Genomic DNA, 18,998 nt, shown 5'->3' with positions numbered 1-18,998 from the left:
CACAGCTGATAATCGCTAAGCTGCTCTGTTTTCTTGCTGATAGTATTACGGAAGCATGCATAGAAGCCACGGAACTACAGGAGGCTTTGTTGCACGCAATGCGCGGGCACCTAACCCCGGTATTGTTACCTTTGGAACAGCTTCAGGAAGGATTACGGAAAGTTCAATTGAAATTGCCCACATCCCTGGAGGTACTGATGACATTAACAGACGAACACTTATCTCTGTACTACAAAATGGCCACTGTTACCAGTATGCGGACGGATACCCTGCTGAAAATTCATATCATAATACCATTAACATGTAAGGATTGTAAATTTGAATGTTATGCCTTGCATACGTATCCAGTGAAGTGGGAAATTTTGCAGAGATTCGTACAATTAACAGTACGGAAAATACTGTTAGTGGCACGTAACAGACAAGCTCATGCATTCCTCACTGCACAAGACTTGTTGCGCTGTTGAACAGGTCCAGTTACCATCTGCCCCACGGAATTGTTCCACACTGTTCCCAAATCTTGTGAATATTCTCTATTGTGCCCTCAAGAACCAGTCGCAGAGTACCCTAAGGAAACTATAGCAGGCATGGTGCAGTTCTTTTAGCAAGTGGGTCCACATTGAGTATTTTCAGTAATGGAAAACACAGTTGTTATTTGCATTTGTTACAAGCAGGGTAAGCAAGGGAGTACGCAAAGAATAGAACTGCAGTGGCAGGGACTGTTAATTAATGGCACACAGTGCGACATTTCAGGGCCAACTTTCTGTTTACCAGCCGTGATTACTGTAGCTACAATAATGAACATAACACGCATATTGATCTATTTACCCGACCAATCAGTGCAATTCGTCACGAAAGAAAATCTCACTCTTTTGAATAGCACATTAAACCCAACTTTGCTCGCCTCTTTGGACCGGATGCTAGCAGCTCAGGATGGACGTATAACTATGGAACATCTTTTTCCATGAGTACATGAGTACCGTATTGAGCATAAGAAATGCTTACTAGTTATTGGATCGTCAACCACCGCCACCTGTATTTTCATCTTTGTTGTAGGATTAGTGTACTATTGGCTCAAGAGGAAGGTAGCCCAAATCCTGCCCCTTCCAGCCTTTAACCTAAGGGTCGACACAAAATCAATGAACAGTTGTGAGGCACTGCAGCAGGACACTGAGTAATGCTTACGAACAAAGATTAGACTGAGGATAGAAGTGAATGAACACCATGTAAATAGTGAATCAATCGCATTTTGTGGTTTTTGTGAAGTGAACAGTAATTGTTTTGACTTTTTGGTTGAATTCGGTGACGAATTCTTTTCATATGAGGGAGGAATTGTAGAGGACAAGGGGTTATTTTTAGGAAATATGGTGCGAAATTGTGATTTAGTGTGTTTCAGTGTGCGATGCTCCCGCCTCACGGCAGACGGCAGATGAAGGCTGGCCGGCACATTATGTAGGTGACACAGTTTTGCAATGAGTGTCAGTATGTGTGTACTTGTGCGGCAGCCATCAACAGCCAGAACGCAGCATTAGCAGAATTACGCAGGCACGGTCCCCGTGTGGTGCAGTTGCGTTAGCCAACTCATCGAGAACATTCTAATAAACACGCCGCCGCATAACCGGCAGGTTCAGCAGTGATCTGCACTTTTTAAGGGCATCAGAGGTGGGTGTCATCATTTGGTTTGACCGATTGGGCGTTTGGTAGCTGTTATGTCGTCTTCATCACTGACGCTGTCGCCGACGACCGGCCGGCAGAGGACGTTGCCCGCTGCTGCACTGGCGACTCCTGGCATCGTCACGAGCCGCAGTGTCTGCAAGAGGCGCGCTAGGCTGGGGCTCGTGCTGCTAACCTTCTACCTCCCGCACAGCTGCTGACCGAGCATGGAATCGCATTCCTCGGGCTGCGTGCATCAGCACGTCTCCACCACGACATGAACGGTGGGGCTGAGCTACTGGAAAATGTATTGGAAGAACCAACAATAAAGAGAAAGATTGCCAAAAACAGCCACCTTCTTCTACCCAGCCACGCCCTACAACCCCGACCCCATCACCCGCTCCGGTCATCCTATTACACTATAAAGGCAAAATGCATCATTAAAGCAATATTTTCACAACCAAGACTGTTTTATTAAAAAATAATATTTATACAGATTCTGTACCAGTTGGACAGATGGAGTGGAAGTTGTTTTATGAGATGTTTTGACTTCAGAAATACAAGAAACGAATGTTGAGTGGGGGAAAACAACAGTTTGTTCAGGATGCAACCGTAAATGTAAAGTGAAATGTTGTGCAGTCCTAATTTTGTACTGTAAAATAAATATTGCAAGGACGGACTATACTCCAGTGGTGGTAGAGTATTTAGTGCAATAAAGAATTCGATAATATGTAGTGAAATTATTACAGATCCTGAATGAGAAATAATCTAGGTGAAGTTAAGCATCAAAGGAGGAGTTGGATTGGGTTGTTTGGTGGGGGAGACCAGACAGCGAGGTCATCGGTCTCATTGGATTAGGGAAGGATGGGGAAGGAAGTCGGCCGTGCCATTTCAAAGGAACCGTCCTGGCATTTGCCTGAAGCAATTTAAGGAAATCATGGAAAACCTAAATCAGGATGGCTGGACATGGGATTGAACCGACGTCTTCCATCAAAGGAGGGAACGACATGGTAATCAGATGCTGTTAAAGACTGATTCCATCTGAAGTGAAATGGCAGAGTGCTTCAGAGAGAAATTTAAGAATATCATGAGTAAGTTTCCTGCTAATATAGAATGGGATGATGATAATGAAGTCCCATACTCCTTGATAGAGCATAGGGGAACGATGTGGGAGACCTGCACTCCCGTAGTAGGCAAGGTCCTAGTGGAGGTGGTTTGCCATTGCTTTCCTCCGACCGTAATGGTGATGAATGATGATGAAGATGAAGATGACACAACACCCTGTCGTCTCGAGGCAGGTGAAAATCCCTGACTCCGCCGGGAATCGAACATGGGACCCCGTGCTCGAGAAGTGAGAATGCTACCATGAGACCATGCTAGAATGGGAGAGTCTTGCAATTAAAACTGGTGCCAGAGAAAGGGATTCATGTGAGATTGTTCTGAATGCCTTCTCTGAAGAAAAGTAGACAGAGAACCAACTCGTGAGAGGGTAACAGCATCGTAGACTTCGTAGCAGCAAATAGACCTGAACGACATGTTGGTAAGTTGCTATGAAAACAATGAGACCTTCATATAGATTTAAGTGAAGTCAAGACATTCCTGAATTAAACAAAATTGAGTATAATGAGAGAAATGAGAGAAACATTTGATGAATTTGAAGCAAACATTGTGCCAACCAATCTGACTACAAACTAAAAATTTTTCTCGTATATAAAGGAGATTCATATCATGGCAGATATTGAACTGAATGATCAAAGAAAAGCAACTACATTAGCTTAACAGCAAAAGGAATATTGACTAGATAAGATGCCTCAGAATTCTTCATAGATGATATGGGAGGAACCTACTACCCATCAGCAGTAGTAGATCATAGGTTGCTTGTGCAACAGAGGATTCTTCGTGACGAAAAACTTGCAGGTCATTCCTGTTTTCAGGAAGTTATGCATATAATTGTAGGTGGATATTGGTTGTATGACTAGGGCCTCCCATTGGGTAGACCGTCCGCCGGGTGCAAGTCTTTAGATTTGACACCACTTCGCGACTTGCATGTCGATGGGGATGAAATAATGACGATTAGGACAACACAAAACCCAGTACCTGAGCGGAGAAAATCTCCGACCCAGCCGGGAATCGAACCCGGGCCCTTAGAATTGACATTCTGTCGCACTGACCACTCAGCTATCGGAGGTGGACTTTGGATATTGGTAATGCCAGTCTTGTTGGATTATGAAACATGTTGTATGCTCACATACTACAAATTTTTTGGAGAATAAAAATCAACATGGATTCTGCAAATTGTAATATTGCAAGACTTAACCTGTTATGTTTGTGCATATAACCCAGAGTGCCATAGACACTGGTGTTATGATTCCAAGTTCCTCGACTTCAGGAAGGCATGTGATACAGTTCCCGTACTGTCATTCAGTGGAACAAGTATGAGCTTATTGAGTATCAGATCAGGTTTGTAACTGGATTCAAGACTTCCTTGCATATAGAAGTCAGCACGATGCTGTTAACGGTTACTGTTTACACTATACATAAATGATCTAATGGATAATGTTGGAAGCTGCAGGACGCCATTCACAAATGATGCGGTTATTTATTACAAGGTAGCAATCCCAGAAAGGAACGCTGTAGCGAACTGCGGGAAGATCAGCAGAGGATCTATGGTCTTGGCCATTGACCCTCTACATAAATAAATGTAACGTATTTTGCATATGTAGGAAAAGAAATCCAGTAACATAAAACTTCATTGCTGATGACGAATAGCAGGGAACAGTAAACACCATTAAATATTTACGATTATCTATCTGGAGTGATCTTGAGTGGAATGACCATATAAAACAAATAGGAAAAGCAGGTGTGAGACTGAGATTCACAGTAAGAATCTTAAGGAAATATAATTTATCCATTAAAGACGTGGCTTAGAAGACACTTATTCAACCAGTTCTTGAGTACTGCACATCAGTCTGGGATGCTTACTCAGTCAGATTGATAGAAGAGACTGCAGATCTGACAAATAGTAGCGAATTTCATTGTTTGACAAACGCCAAAGGTTTACTACTTAAACTTCAAAAGAATACTTTCTTGGAAGAGTTGGACAACAAGTTACACTCATGTTCAGAAAAAACAAAAACCTTGAATGACCAGAGATAGGACATCCATATTCACAGGACATGAATGTTCGTTCGTTCTGCAGAAACGACGACCATTTGAACAATGTCGGCCTGTGATTTCGAGGTTAACATCGATATCACGGGGAAACACCACCTACTGGGAAAATGTACCTCCGGCTATCGTTGTTACTATAAACCAAAGGTAATGGATCAGTGTGACTTGAGCAGACATGCAGGATGTGTTGCAGGCGTATGCGAAAATGGTACTGTCAAGTCAGTGACTGAAAGAGCACACACTATTGGCATGAGAGACTGTGATGCATGCATCCAGGAAATTGTTGTTTGTGCAGGATGAAGTATTGCGGCAGTGCAACAGGTGTGTGCAAAATGGTTCACAGAAGGCCGTAGAAAACAGTGAATTGGGTAATGTTGCCCTACCCAGACCACCCCCAAGAAGATCAACACCTTTTCTGAACAGCATTGCAGGGCAGATCTGCATCCTTGTTGGCTCTGGTGCAATGGTGGAACAGTGTAACACATCATACATTATCAGGTGTGACAGTCCATCATCATTTATTACTGCATATTTTTCAAATCTCATCTGATGTAGTCTCCAACAATCAGTCTTTCCTGACCCGTGGTTCTCGGTGACTTTCCCAAAATCTCCCCTTTTCCTAGACACTTCCATAGTCCTTTTCCTTCAACCCCCTCTTCCTTGCCCTTCAACCCTTCTGCCTGAAGAAGGAGCCACTGGCTCCGAAAGCTTACCAATTACAACCATCTTTTATGTGTGAGTTCTGCCGCCACTTTGTGTGTAGCGTTTTTGTCTATCAAGTTAAATTATTTCATTTATGTATCCTTTATTCCCCTCAAAAACATGAGGCAACTAAATTGTGTCATTTGTCCATGTCTGTGTCACAAGAGTAGGAGTCTGTCACTGTGTCAACTTACTTTGTCATATTATGAAAAGGAAAGTTGCTACTCACCATATAGCACAGATACTGAGTGCATATAGGCACAACAAAAAGATTGTCACAATTATAGCTGCAATTGTGTGTGTGAGTTGCATTTGTGTGTGTGTGTGTGTGTGTGTGTGTGTGTGTGTGTGTGTGTCTATATATATGTCTATTTAGGAAGGCCTTAAAGGCTCAAAGCTGTATTTGTGACAATCTTTTTATTGTGCCTATCTGTGACTCAATATCTCTGGTGTATATAGGTAGCAACTTTCTTTTTCATAATATTGTTACTCTGGTACCGCGCGCTGCAGTTTTTGAATCTGCGCCAGACGGCATGGATGTCTAAGACCCCTAGAGGTCACTGCTCCGTTGCGCAGTAAGCCATGGCAGCACATACCTCCTGGCCCATGTTTAATGTTAGGGTGCCATGGTGGAATACTTGGTCCCTGCGGCCAATGGCGGTGTCCTCGATCATGTATTTAAGCGCCTGCATCTCACTCCGCCAGCCAATCTAACCTTGGCGTGCGTCTATCGACATCTTGTCTCAGACAGCATAGTGACGTTCTTGTTCTGTGTACGAGTGGACATGGTTGATTAGTTTGGTTTTCTTGTGACTCTGTTGTTCGTAATGTCCTTCACTGGTCGTGTCCGTCCTCTCCCATTTGTGTTGTTGTTCGAGGGCCACTCCGTGGGTCCAGCCTCGCTTTCCTTCACAGCAACCTTGTGACCGGAATGGTCGCAGTTACAACAGTTACATTCCATCCTGGATTTTCTATTGTTTACTTTGTCATATTCTTTTATACTGAATAAATGTTATATTTTATATTACATGTTTTGTTTTGTTTTGTTTTCACGCAAGAAATACTAATGTGTATTCATGACATTATTCCATTTGTCAACTTAATATGTTATTCTTACCCTATGATGGTAAGTAACCCGCCTCTTTGGTCAGTTTCTTACACTAAAAGAATACTTATCAGCTGATTAAATAACAATTGACAATATTTGTTTACACACCTTCACCATTAGGAATGATCTTTGTTGTTAAAGTGCTTCTTTCTCAAGTTTAATTTAACGATGTCTTATACCGCTTTAATATATCAGTATTATAAAATACCTTTTCTTGACTCGTTTCTGGATCAACCAAGAAAACTGCTTTGGGGTGTGCTACATTTAAAACTTTGTAATGACCACTATATCGAAGGAAAAACTTGTGTGTTTCCTTCTTCTAGTTTAAGCTATGATTTACTTATTTAATTAGTACCAAGTCATCCACATCAGAGTTGGTTGTCATAGTTTTTCACTGTATTTATGCAGCTTTTTATCTGTTGCTTTGTATAAATTTTCTTTTACAACATGATCTAAGTTTTTCCTGTGCACATTGCTATCATCGTCTGGTCATGGCTCTCCTTTGAATTTACCTTGCAGTATTTTGATAGGAGACGGATCAGTAGATAATTATGGAAGTTCACTAAATGTTACTTGGAACTCTGGTATTTCCTGTACCCAAGTGGCATTTCCTGTACCCAAGTTGTATGACAGTTGTAACAGTATGGCCTAATTAATCTAGCTGTTTCTTTCACGATATTATCATAAGGGTTCGATTATGGGTTATATTTAGATATGTTTATGTGATGTATTCTTTCCGATGCTAAGAATTATATAAAGTTATGGCTTCTAAATCGTGGACCATTATTGGCTATAATTCTCTTTGGTTTCCTGAAACTGATAAAATAGTTACACATGTAGTGGATTACTGTATCGGTGTAGGTATGTTTTACTGGATATAAAGTTATATATTTGGACCTACACACAGCCAGTACATAAATATATGTAACTCCACCTCTGTTGGCTGGCAAAGAAACCCATTGCTGTTAAATCATACAATCTTTTTGGTATAATTGTGCCCAAATAGTGTCGGAAGTTCCATGCGGCTTTTCGCGGATCATGCTGTAGTATACAGAGAAGTTGCAGCATTAGAAAATTGTAGCGAAATGTAGGAAGATCTGCAGCAGATAGGCACTTGGTGCAGGGAGTGGCAACTGACCCTTAACATAGACAAATGTAATGTATTGCGAATACATAGAAAGAAGGATCCTTTATTGTATGATTATATGATAGCGGAACAAACACTGGTAGCGGTTACTTCTGTAAAATGTCTGGGAGTATGCGTGCGGAACGATTTGAAGTGGAATGATCATATAAAATTAATTGTTGGTAAGGCGGGTACCAGGTTGAGATTCATTGGGAGAGTGCTTAGAAAATGTAGTCCATCAACAAAGGAGGTGGCTTACAAAACACTCGTTCGACCTATACTTGAGTATTGCTCATCAGTGTGGGATCCGTACCAGATCGGTCTGACGGAGGAGATAGAGAAGATCCAAAGAAGAGCGGCGCGTTTTGTCACAGGGTTATTTGGTAACCGTGATAGCATTACGGAGATGTTTAATAAACTCAAGTGGCAGACTCTGCAAGAGAGGCGCTCTGCATCGCGGTGTAGCTTGCTGTCCAGGTTTCGAGAGGGTGCGTTTCTGGATGAGGTATCGAATATATTGCTTCCCCCTACTTATACCTCCCGAGGAGATCACGAATGTAAAATGAGAGAGATTAGAGCGCGCACGGAGGCTTTCAGACAGTCGTTCTTCCCACGAACCATACGCGACTGGAACAGGAAAGGGAGATAATGACAGTGGCACGTAAAGTGCCCTCCGCCACACACCGTTGGGTGGCTTGCGGAGTATCAATGTAGATGTAGAAATTATCCTCTTTCCCTTTGTGACAGGTCTGTCTAGTTCATATTACTTGTGTGACTTTTTTACTCCAACCTTTAAAATAATAAAACTACTTCTTATGTGCTATACACTTTCGAATTCCAAAATGTCCATATCTGTTGTGTATGAATTCTGTTAATTGTAATTCAACACTATGCGGAATAGATAGTTTCCATCTAGAAGCACTTTGCTTGTCTCACCAAAATAATACCTGATCTATTTCCCATGAATGCCTCTCTAGAAAGGGTAAATCTGCCTCTTGACACTGCTGAAATTTCACTTTAAAATACGCATCCTCACTGAGTCCTTGCTTCATCCTTCTGGTTAGTATATGCACTTTGTCTTGTGTGTAACTTGTACTTAAGAAATTTATAGCAAGAGTAATGCCGCATCCTTTTGTTCGTTCATTTCATTCACTCGTAATGGCAACTTAGGTAACAAGTCTGGTACCTTTGTCTGACATCCTTTAATGCGCTTAATTTTTATACCAAATTGTTGAAAAAAAGCACCTTTCACATTAACCTGTGGTGTAATAATCTACCTTCCATTAAATATGTAAGTGCGTGATGACTTGTATAGACTATCAACTTGGATCCCCAGATTAATGTCTCAAATTTTTGTATACCCCATACAATGGCAAGTAATTCTTTTTCAGTGGCTGTGTAATTTAACTCATGTTTATCCAGGCTCCTGCTTGCAAAAGAAATAATTCTGTATTCACCTACTTTCTGGTTCCATTCATCATGAAATAACTCTGTGGCTATCCCATATTCTGAGGTGTTGGTAGCTAGTTTCGAAGGTTCACTCATCAATGGGTGTTTTAAAATGGCACCATTAACCAACGCATCCTTTATACCCTGGAATGCTGTGGATATATCATTGTTCCATATTCATATTGCCCTTTGCTTAAGTAGTGCTAGAAGACATGGTTCATTCATTTCTGGGCCTTGTATATACTATCTATAAAATGTGACTAAACCTAGAAATGAATGTAGCTGTTTCACTTTCCTTGTTTCTGGGCGCTCCTTGATTGCTCTAATGCTTTCATGGTCAGGTGTAATACCATTCACTCTTACATGATGTCATAGGAACTTATGCTCTTCTCTACTGAAATGTCTCCGCAATATCCTTTCTTTCAGGAGTGCTAGTCGTGCATGGTTCGCAGGAGAGCTTCTGCAAAGTTTGGAAGGTAGGAGACGAGGCACTGGCGGAAGTAAAGCCGTGAGGACGGGGCATGAGTCGTGTTTGGGTAGCTCAGTTGGTAGACCACTTGCCCACGAAAGGCAAAGGTCCCGTGTTCGAGTCTCGGTCTGGCACAAAGTTTTAATCTGCCAGGAAGTTTCACCAGATAGCTATTTTGCACCATAGCTTGGTTAACATTTATAACCTGTGTGTGTGGCGCACTGCCCTGTGTCGTCGGTTTACTTTGAGTAAGAACACTCGAGACGTAACCGAGTTATTTTCATTTGATTTTATGTTGCTCTTATTGTTACCGTGTAACCTACAGTATTTATTTTCCTTGTTTTTGTGTTAGCTGTACTTGAATTTTTAAATGATTTCCAATTTCTGTATTATTGTTCCTCTCCTGGTCTTGCAGCATTTCATTCTCTGTATTTAATTTGTCTAGTCCTCCGATAAAAGATATTGGATCTCCTATGTTCGAGCATCCTCTTATCATATTTCTTTTATGATGTAGTGTGGTATCCTACATATCAACACATTAACTACATGAGTTTCATCTATTATATTGTCTAAATACTTCACTTTAGCCATTCGTAAGTCCCCCATGAATTATTGTAGTACTTTGGATCTAAAAACTGTAATGTTAGCTTCCCTTGCGTACTGAATTAAAAGTGTTTCCTCTTAAACTTCTCCTGGAAATCCTCCCATGTCTTAGAATCTTCAGAATGAACATTACCTCATTCTGCTGTATCCCCTGATGAATATCCTAACGCAAAATCTATCTTCTTGTGATCACTCCACTTACTGGGTAATGATCTATTAAGAAATAGATTGTGCGAACTACCCCCTCCAGCCTAAACTTGAGGAACTGCTTTGCCAAATTTAAGCTACTGCTCAATTCCAAACCTTCTACGAGATCCGTAGGTAAATGCTACTGCTCAATTCCAAACCTTCTACGAGATCCGTAGGTAAATCTACAATATCCACAGCTTTTTTTTTTTTTTTTTTTTTTTTTTTTTTTTTTTTTTTTTTTTTTTTTTCAAGCTATATTGAATTGTAATTGCGCTCCAGAGTTTTTCTTCTTCTTCTTCTTCTTTGTCTTATTCTTGGTAATGTGTACTATTACCCTCTAAGGTGGTTGAGCTATTTTGTAAAGTTATGGTACCTTTTACAAAATTTTGAAATTTGGTCTTCATAATTTAAGAACACGTTATGCTGTAAAGAGTCTGCATGTATTTTGTATTGGAGATTTTGACTTGTACTTTTTCAAACTTATCTATAACTTTACAAAAATATTGCTTAAACTCCATATTTACTACCTGATACACTTCACTAAGTAGCTTACCTGTATTATCCAGTTTGTCCCTTAAGGTTTTAAGACATTCCTCTGAGCTCTGTAAGGCGAAGACAATGTTTCAAAATTTGTGCACAAAGTCTCGAATTTAATGTTTAAAGTGTCAAACAATTTTTTTCTGTTGTCATTATTTTCTTTCAATTTATTATTTAAACCTGCTGTTATGTGAGTACTTCTAATTTTTAATTAATGCTCTTGATTAACTATCTGTTTATTATCTTTAGTGTTTTCTTCAAATTTTTGATTAATGCTTTCCATTAACTGTTGATTATTACCAGCTTGTTGCTTATTATTATCATCTATCGTCTGTTTATTATCTGTAGTGTTTTCTTCAAATTTTTGATTAATGCTTTCCATCAAATATTTATTATTATAAGCCAGTTGTTGCTTTAGGAAGTTAAGTATTTCACTTGTTTCTGTTTCCTACGCCCTGGTTTGTGTCACAACAGGCATTCGTAATATATAATTTTACATATTTATCATAAATGGCTTTGCGTATAGGTTTTCTTCCATCTTGTAGATGAGGAACACAACTATTACAAAATTCGTTGCTCACTGTGTGTAGTATCTTGTCAAATGGTGTCCTCTTTTAGCTCCTGATGGTGGTGTGCCATCAATTCTCGTGGTGGTGTGCCATCAATTCTCGTGGACTGCAGTTACACGGCTATGTGCCATCAGTGGTCGAAGACTGCACAGGGTTGTTGTTTTGAGATGTATCTGTAGCGTGCTGTGGTACTGCTGATTCCAGTGTCTCACAGATAAGATCTCTGTCGAAATGTGTCTTAGTAATTGGAATGGGATTTATCCCTTTGTTGTGTCAAATGCCACTGCTGGTATTTTTTTCCCCCATAGCAGCTATATCTTCTTCATGCTGTTTGTTTATTTGACAAACTCTAAGTTGTTAATGCTTTTCTTTTGCAATTTTTCTCTGAGAACGTGGTCACTGTATGCAGCAAGAAAAATAAACATTTGGGCTTTGGTATCGCATGGTACTATTTCACTTGTATCCTGTACCATGCATCACAGTATTCTGTTGAAGGATTACCTTTTTTTAGCTGAATCTTGGTTGTGTGTAGTTCTGGCGACTGTGTATAATTTTGTGTGCCAGCTGTGTGGTGCCACTCCTGTGTGGCCTTCTCCAAAGTGTCTTCTGTGCTGCAGGAAATTGCTAAAGCTTTCCGACTCATGGCTTATACCAAACTATCAAAAGACAACTGAACATGTATTTCCATTTTCAAGCATCCATATCCAGATTGTTATTACATCAGTATATTTACAGTTAAGTCCATTAACAATATGCTAATACATCCTTTCTCTATGAGAATTCAAACAAGAATGCCCCCAATCTAACAGTAATACAAAAGCTTTCTTACATTACACTAAAAACTATTATTTGTTTTTCGCTTACGAGATTCCATGATAATGTCATAATCCCATTCATTCTGTGTGCAACTTCCGGGTCCATGGACTGCATACCAGATGCCTAACAAGTAGTCAGCATTCTCATGACTTGCGGTACGTTGTAATTCCTTCTCTGTTATTGTGTATATACTGTACATTATCTTTGTTACATGCATTGATCATTCTTCAACACCATTTGAAGTAATTTAGTATCCTACAGTAGAAAATATCATCATCTAATTTCTGATGATAAATTACAATTGTATAAAAACTGAAACTTCACGTGTTCAAATTCCTTTTCAGCACATGTATCTGCGCGTGTTAATGTGGTTGCTTCAGGGATGGCAAAGTTAGTTGGCTCCAGATAGAAACCCCCTCATGGATTAACACTGAGGAGTCAGTGTGATGACCAGCCTTGATGTGGTTTTTGGCTGGTTTCCAATATCCCACTATGTGAATGCCAAGCTGCTTCCCACGTTCCACCTTATATACACACTACACAAATATTTAGAACATTTTCTTGCACTTTCAAACAGAATTTACTCCATATACAGACAGATTTGGTACACTGCTTCTACTCTTGGAGGGGGATGGATAAATGGGAGACTGATGACCTTCACTGTTTGGCCTGCTTAAACACTTAATAAGCAGCAGTATCCTGTTCAGCCATCTCAATAGTTTTAAATATGGGAAGATAAAAATCTGTTCATGTAATGCAGTTTTTGTATGAAATATGTGGAATGTTTTAGTAGAAGTTACTAGAAAGCATTGTGAAATGATGTAGTCAAATATCGAGAATGTAAACATTCAACATGTTAAGAACATCCAGCACAACTTTAAAAATGGTTCTTTCTACAAAATATTACAATTTAAACATTAGAAACTCTGTAATTGAAGGCAGCTAAAATAGATAATTTATATTACTGAAATTTGCAAATCTTAAAAATGAATGTTAAAATCAAATGTTTTACAACATTTAAACAATGGGAAGTCCAGGATGGGATTACAACAAATGGAAAGAATTGATTTTCTACTCAGCACATAGAGGAGGTGCTAGGTGGTGTGTTTTTTTGGGATAGATTAAACAGGAAGGACAGGTCACTCAGATCCGTGTGTGAGAGGGAGTGAAACAGCTTAAATCTTGTATTGAAGGAAAATTCAATCAAGGATACTGCTGCATGAGTTGCTAACTGACCAGCACTTACCTACACGATGAGAGGGACCCAACTGCACTAAGCCCATCACTTGTAGTTATCAACATTTATTTTCTTTTCCACTCTATACTGATCCACTACTGAATTGTTTTAGTATCAACTACATGGCCCTACTGTATTATCCCACTGTCCATATACCAGGTAGTTATGATTAAACTGATGGTGTTCAAGAGAGCTGCAGTGTGGGCCTCCAGAACATCATAGATATGTTCATTAATCAGTGCACGAGCAGATTATTTGTGTAAAACTAACAGTTCCACTTTCTACCACCAGGTAAGAATATGGCACTATAAGCAGTCAGAATGTGGTGTGGGTGCAGCAAAAGGGGAGGAACTTTCAGACACGTGGTAATTGTGGTTCTGGCACATTTCTTAAGATACAGTCACAATTTACATTGTGTGTTTAATATCATCTCCTGACTCAGCAACACACTGCTTCTGGTCTTCGAGATAACCCCACTGCCAAATATCACATCAATTTAGGTTCATGCATCTGTAAGGCCATTCATCTCGAAATTGCCTAGAGATGATGTGGTCATTATGGAAGATTCCTCAAAGCAATTCTATCACCCGGCAAGCAACATGTGATGTCACTCCAGTTGCCTGAAAATTGTGTTGTGGATGCGGTTGTATTCTAAAAAAAGCTGGAATCACTTGTTGCACAAGGAAGACCTTATAAAGCCCAGATGTCGATGTACACCTAACAGGCCTGCAACGTGTCATCTCCTTGAAGAAAAATGGACTGAGAATGAATGAGATTGTCAAATCACACCACACAGTTACACAGGCTGAGTGCAGTGGGTGTTCCTACACAACATGTGGTGTATTAGAACCCTGTATGTGACAATTCTGGGCACTCATGCCACAGTGCAGAGTAAAATGTGCCTCATCAGTCTAAAAAATATCCCTTGAATTAGACTGTGTGGTTTCTGCATGTGTTGCATTACTCTAGATTCCTGGTAAATTCCCAGCATCTTTGGAAACACACATCCACTTGCTGACATAATCGGTTGGATGATTTAAGAATGATTTGTTGCATAATCACTCTGCACCAAACTTCTTACCAAATTTTCTCCCTCTGTATGCAGAGTTTGTGATGACTGAAATTCTTTCCATGTACCACATTGATCGATATTGTACACCTATATATGTTCGTGGTTTTCATTAAGGACATTACCTCCTTGCAAAACTCGCCACGTCTTTCATTTGTGCCACCATCTGTATTCATTCTAGGCTTCAGTGGCTACACATTCTGTTTTTGCCCATTAGCTAAGATGATGTGTCTGTGTAAACCTTGCAACCTATCCAGAGAGATCCAGTGAACTGAGTCACTCCTATTTCTCAGACCTTTTCCAAACCCCAAGCACAAGTATCTCTGCCGTTAACATTAGTGCCTTGAACAGCTCTCGCCAACATGAATTTTGCAGTACGAGGTTACCAAGCGTGTGAAGTTTTGAGCACTGCCCTTCCTCTCTTTCATAGGTGATGTTTGTCTTGCACCATATGATATTGTTTCTGCACCATATTGAAGCTTAATCATTTAATTTTCTCAGAATCCTGGAAACCAATTTTCTCCTCTTATTTTTTCCTCATCAGTGGGCTTGGCAGATCAACAGACAACTGGTTTCCATCACTTCATAAGAAATCTTCGTCACTTATCGGGTTCTGGATCATTTACAAGTTCTTCGCAATCAGACAAGTCTTGGTCTGTATAGTCTTAGTCTCCGAAGTAGTCTGTTATATTTTTGTGAGCTATATTATTACCAGTGGTTGCCACTGTTTCATCTATCACATTGATTATGAATGCATCTGCATTTCTCTTCTTTTGTACTTTCTGTGAATCTTCTTTTGTGTTGGTAATGGCTAACAATAATGCTCACTATATTTGGAGGATTCATTATCACATGATTCTGCTGACTGTGAGTGACATATTGCGCTATGCAATTAGTAACACCACAAGTAGATAAATTAACTGCCGACGTTGGTGCAACAGGGACAAGGATCACCATTATACTGGTTTCCTGGCTCCTGTGCGTAATGTCTGTCTGGTTCCCCTACATGTCACTCGGATCTTCGATACATTGTGACAGGTGTCACCCACAGTATAAAATGCAAATAACTACACTAGCTAGAGGAACATTTTTCGTGATGATTACACTTACTAAAGTCACAATATGTTGACTATGGTCCACTGTGAGTGGAATATTGCATCTTTGTATCTTACAGTGTAATTGGCTTAGTGTATACATTTTTGTAATCAGCACCTCAAAACATATTCATACAAAGTACAACTCAGCTGCAACTGTGATCATAACTTTTGATAACTCCCTTATAAGATAGTAATGAAAGAATAGATTGGAAGTTACCAGTTGTGCTCACACAATTTACATGAAAATAGTTTTTAATAACTTTTCATGTTAAGTATTATCTGATACAAAAGACTGATAAATTTTATCTTCAAACAATAAATCTCTGTAATGAAAAGATTCAAAATGCCACTAATACCTGCCCTTACATAGTGGTTAACTCCCAAGTACTGAAATATTAAATGGCAGGAATTGTTACTAATAATTAATGTGTTGTTATCCATGTGATGAGTTGTAATTCAGCTAGACAATTCCACTAACCTTCTTTACTGGTGCAATGAGCACTGGGACATGGATCTTACTCCTCCTGTTTGCTCAATAGTCCAGTCTACTGTATGCCTTCTTCCTCAAGTCCTCTTTAGAATAAACTTAAAAACTAATAAAAGATTCATGTGTTTTGGATTCAGACTAAATGATTATTTTTAAACTTTGTTTTTTTAAAGGATTACAAAATAAAGAGTGATCGACAGATAGAAGAAATGGTTGGTGTTGTTCGAGGGAAACTGAAACCTGGAGCAAGAGTCACAATTTGTGCCCTCATTGTAATTGACGTCCATGGTATGTTTACATTTAGTTACTACATAAAAATATTTATAAGGTGGTTCACAAACAAGTTACTATATGCCAAATAGAACTATGTTGTGAGAAATCTATATTAGTAACAGCGGGAAAAGTAACAGGGTGCCAGTTCTAACTTGCCTATCTGATGGCCTCCAGGGACGACAAACATTTCATTTTGAGTATTTTATATAATTATGACTGAATTCAAAAATTTAAAATTCTCCTTAATCTACACATTAAGAGGTATAATCTTACATTAACGGTGTAGCACAGTATATCAAGTATTGATGTTAGAAACTGTCTGTATGCCTTTAGGTCGACGAATATTTGAGAATGAGAGCGCTTAACAACTTCTAATAAACTTCAGTTTTTCAAACAATGGAAAATCCAGGATGGAAGTTTAATAATATTGTGAGAAAGAGAGTTGCTACTCACCATATAGTGGAGATAGGCACAACGAAAAGATTTTCACACTTAAAGCTTTCAGCCAATGGCCTTTGCCAACAATAGACACACATACGCGCACACACAGACTCAACACACATGCAACTCACACACATGACTGCAGTCTCAGGCAACTGAAACCACAGTTGCCTGAGACTGCAGTCGTGTGTGTGAGTGTGAGTTGAGTCTCATGACTGTGTGTGTGCGTATGTATGTCTATTGTTGACAAAGGCCATTGGCCGAAAGCTTTAAGTGTGAAAATCTTTTTGTTGTGCCTATCTGCAACTCATCATCTCCACTATATGGTGAGTAGCAAATTTCCTTCTCATAATGTTGTAAACTTCAGTTTTTTAAACTCTTTCTCACAGTTACCTCCAGCCCCAACACCACACACACATACACACACACACACACACACACACACACACAATCACACACAAATTAATCAAAGGAACATAGTTTATGACATACTGCATTTTCACTTATCATACAGTAAAATTCTAGCATAAGCATGACATTTTAATTCTTTACTACTGACTGTATTTGCAACACATTTCTCCGGCAGGATCTTCATACACCACTGAATGTACCACCAAAGTTATGCTGTTGTACAGTTCATAGTTCAAGAGATACGCTTTCATAAACATTGAGATTCTTGAAAAACTGGTCTATACTCATCCGGTTTGAAGTTGATTTATACATGGGAGTTCATTTCTTTAAACAATCAGAAATGGAGGGTTACTGGTGACTTACTAAATGTGGATTGTAATATGGCTTAACACTAGCATTTTAGGTGTATAAATCTTCTTTGTCTTCTGACTTTAATTATAAATCCATAGATCAGCAATATTACGAAAAGGAAACGTGCCACTGACCATATAGTAGAGATTATGCGTTGCAGATAGGCACAACAAAAAGACTGTCACAATACAAGCTTTTAGCCAACAAGACCTTTGTGAAAAATAGAAAACAAACAAACACACACACACACACACACACACACACACACATACACACACACACACACACACACACACGTACGCAAACACAACTCCCACACAGTGAGTATGGCTTCTGCTGCCAGTCATGTTTTGTGTGTGTGTGTGTGTGTGTGTGTGTGTGTGCACGCGCGCGCGCACATGTGTGTGTTGTCTATTTTTGACAAAAGTCCTGTTGGCTAAAAGCTTATTTATTTTCTGTTGTGCCTATCTGCGACTCAGCATCTCTGCTTTATGGTGGCAGCAACTTTTCTTTTCATAATATTGTTACATTCCATCCTGGATTTTCATCGTTTGATTCAAATTCATATATCAGTATTTTGTACATTGACCAAGAATTATGAACAACTCTCCTAATAAATCCCTGATTAGTATAGTTTCCTTCCCTGTTTTCCTGTAGTTTGCCAAATTATTTCAGTGGCTGTTTTAAAAGCTGTATTGAGCCTGAGAAATACAGAAAGAAAAAAACTAGATAAAATTAACATCTAAAGACAACTTTAAACATTACCTCTGTGAAGTGAAGGGGCAATCATATTAATGTACAATATCTGTTGCACATTTTTTTTTGCACTAAGACCACATTCAATGTTTAAGAATAATATACGTATAAGAGTTGAATATACGCTGCATGTTGAGAAAGTAAGTGGCCTAGATTTTTTATTTTTTTTTAGAAAAAGTATATTTGAAAAAGAAATTACAGGACATTGTTGATACACTTGTGGACTATTTTTCTACATGATCACCATGACAGTTAGTGAATGTGATGAACTGTGGCACAAGCTTGCTCCTCAAAGAACTCTCCCACCATCTCTTTCCACCACTTCATAATCTCTTTCTTCACCTGCTCCTCAGTTGAAAATTTAATTCCACTTATGTGTGCCTTCAAGGAGGTGAAAAGATGGTAATCAAAAGTCACCCAATCCGGGGAATATGGATATTGGTTCAAAACATCCCATCAAATGAGCCCAAGAGCACCTTAATGGCTA

The 18,998-nt window shown here is 39.3% G+C and overlaps 1 protein-coding gene across 1 annotated transcript in view; it reads left to right on the top strand.

The window, feature by feature from the left end:
* The window catches only part of LOC124594696 (dynein axonemal heavy chain 3), a 1,186,267-nt gene that overhangs the window by 313,561 nt on the left and 853,708 nt on the right, over positions 1-18,998 (top strand). The window contains exon 20 of the mRNA XM_047133063.1: positions 16,453-16,567. Coding sequence (XP_046989019.1) covers positions 16,453-16,567 — 115 coding nt within the window. The remainder of the gene's footprint in view (positions 1-16,452; positions 16,568-18,998) is intronic.

The sequence above is a fragment of the Schistocerca americana genome, chromosome 2 (assembly GCF_021461395.2).
Source record: "Schistocerca americana isolate TAMUIC-IGC-003095 chromosome 2, iqSchAmer2.1, whole genome shotgun sequence".
Classification (NCBI taxonomy): Eukaryota; Metazoa; Arthropoda; class Insecta; order Orthoptera; family Acrididae; genus Schistocerca; species Schistocerca americana.
The sequence above is the reverse complement of the archived record's forward strand: the minus strand, read 5'-3'. Positions and strand labels throughout refer to the sequence as shown.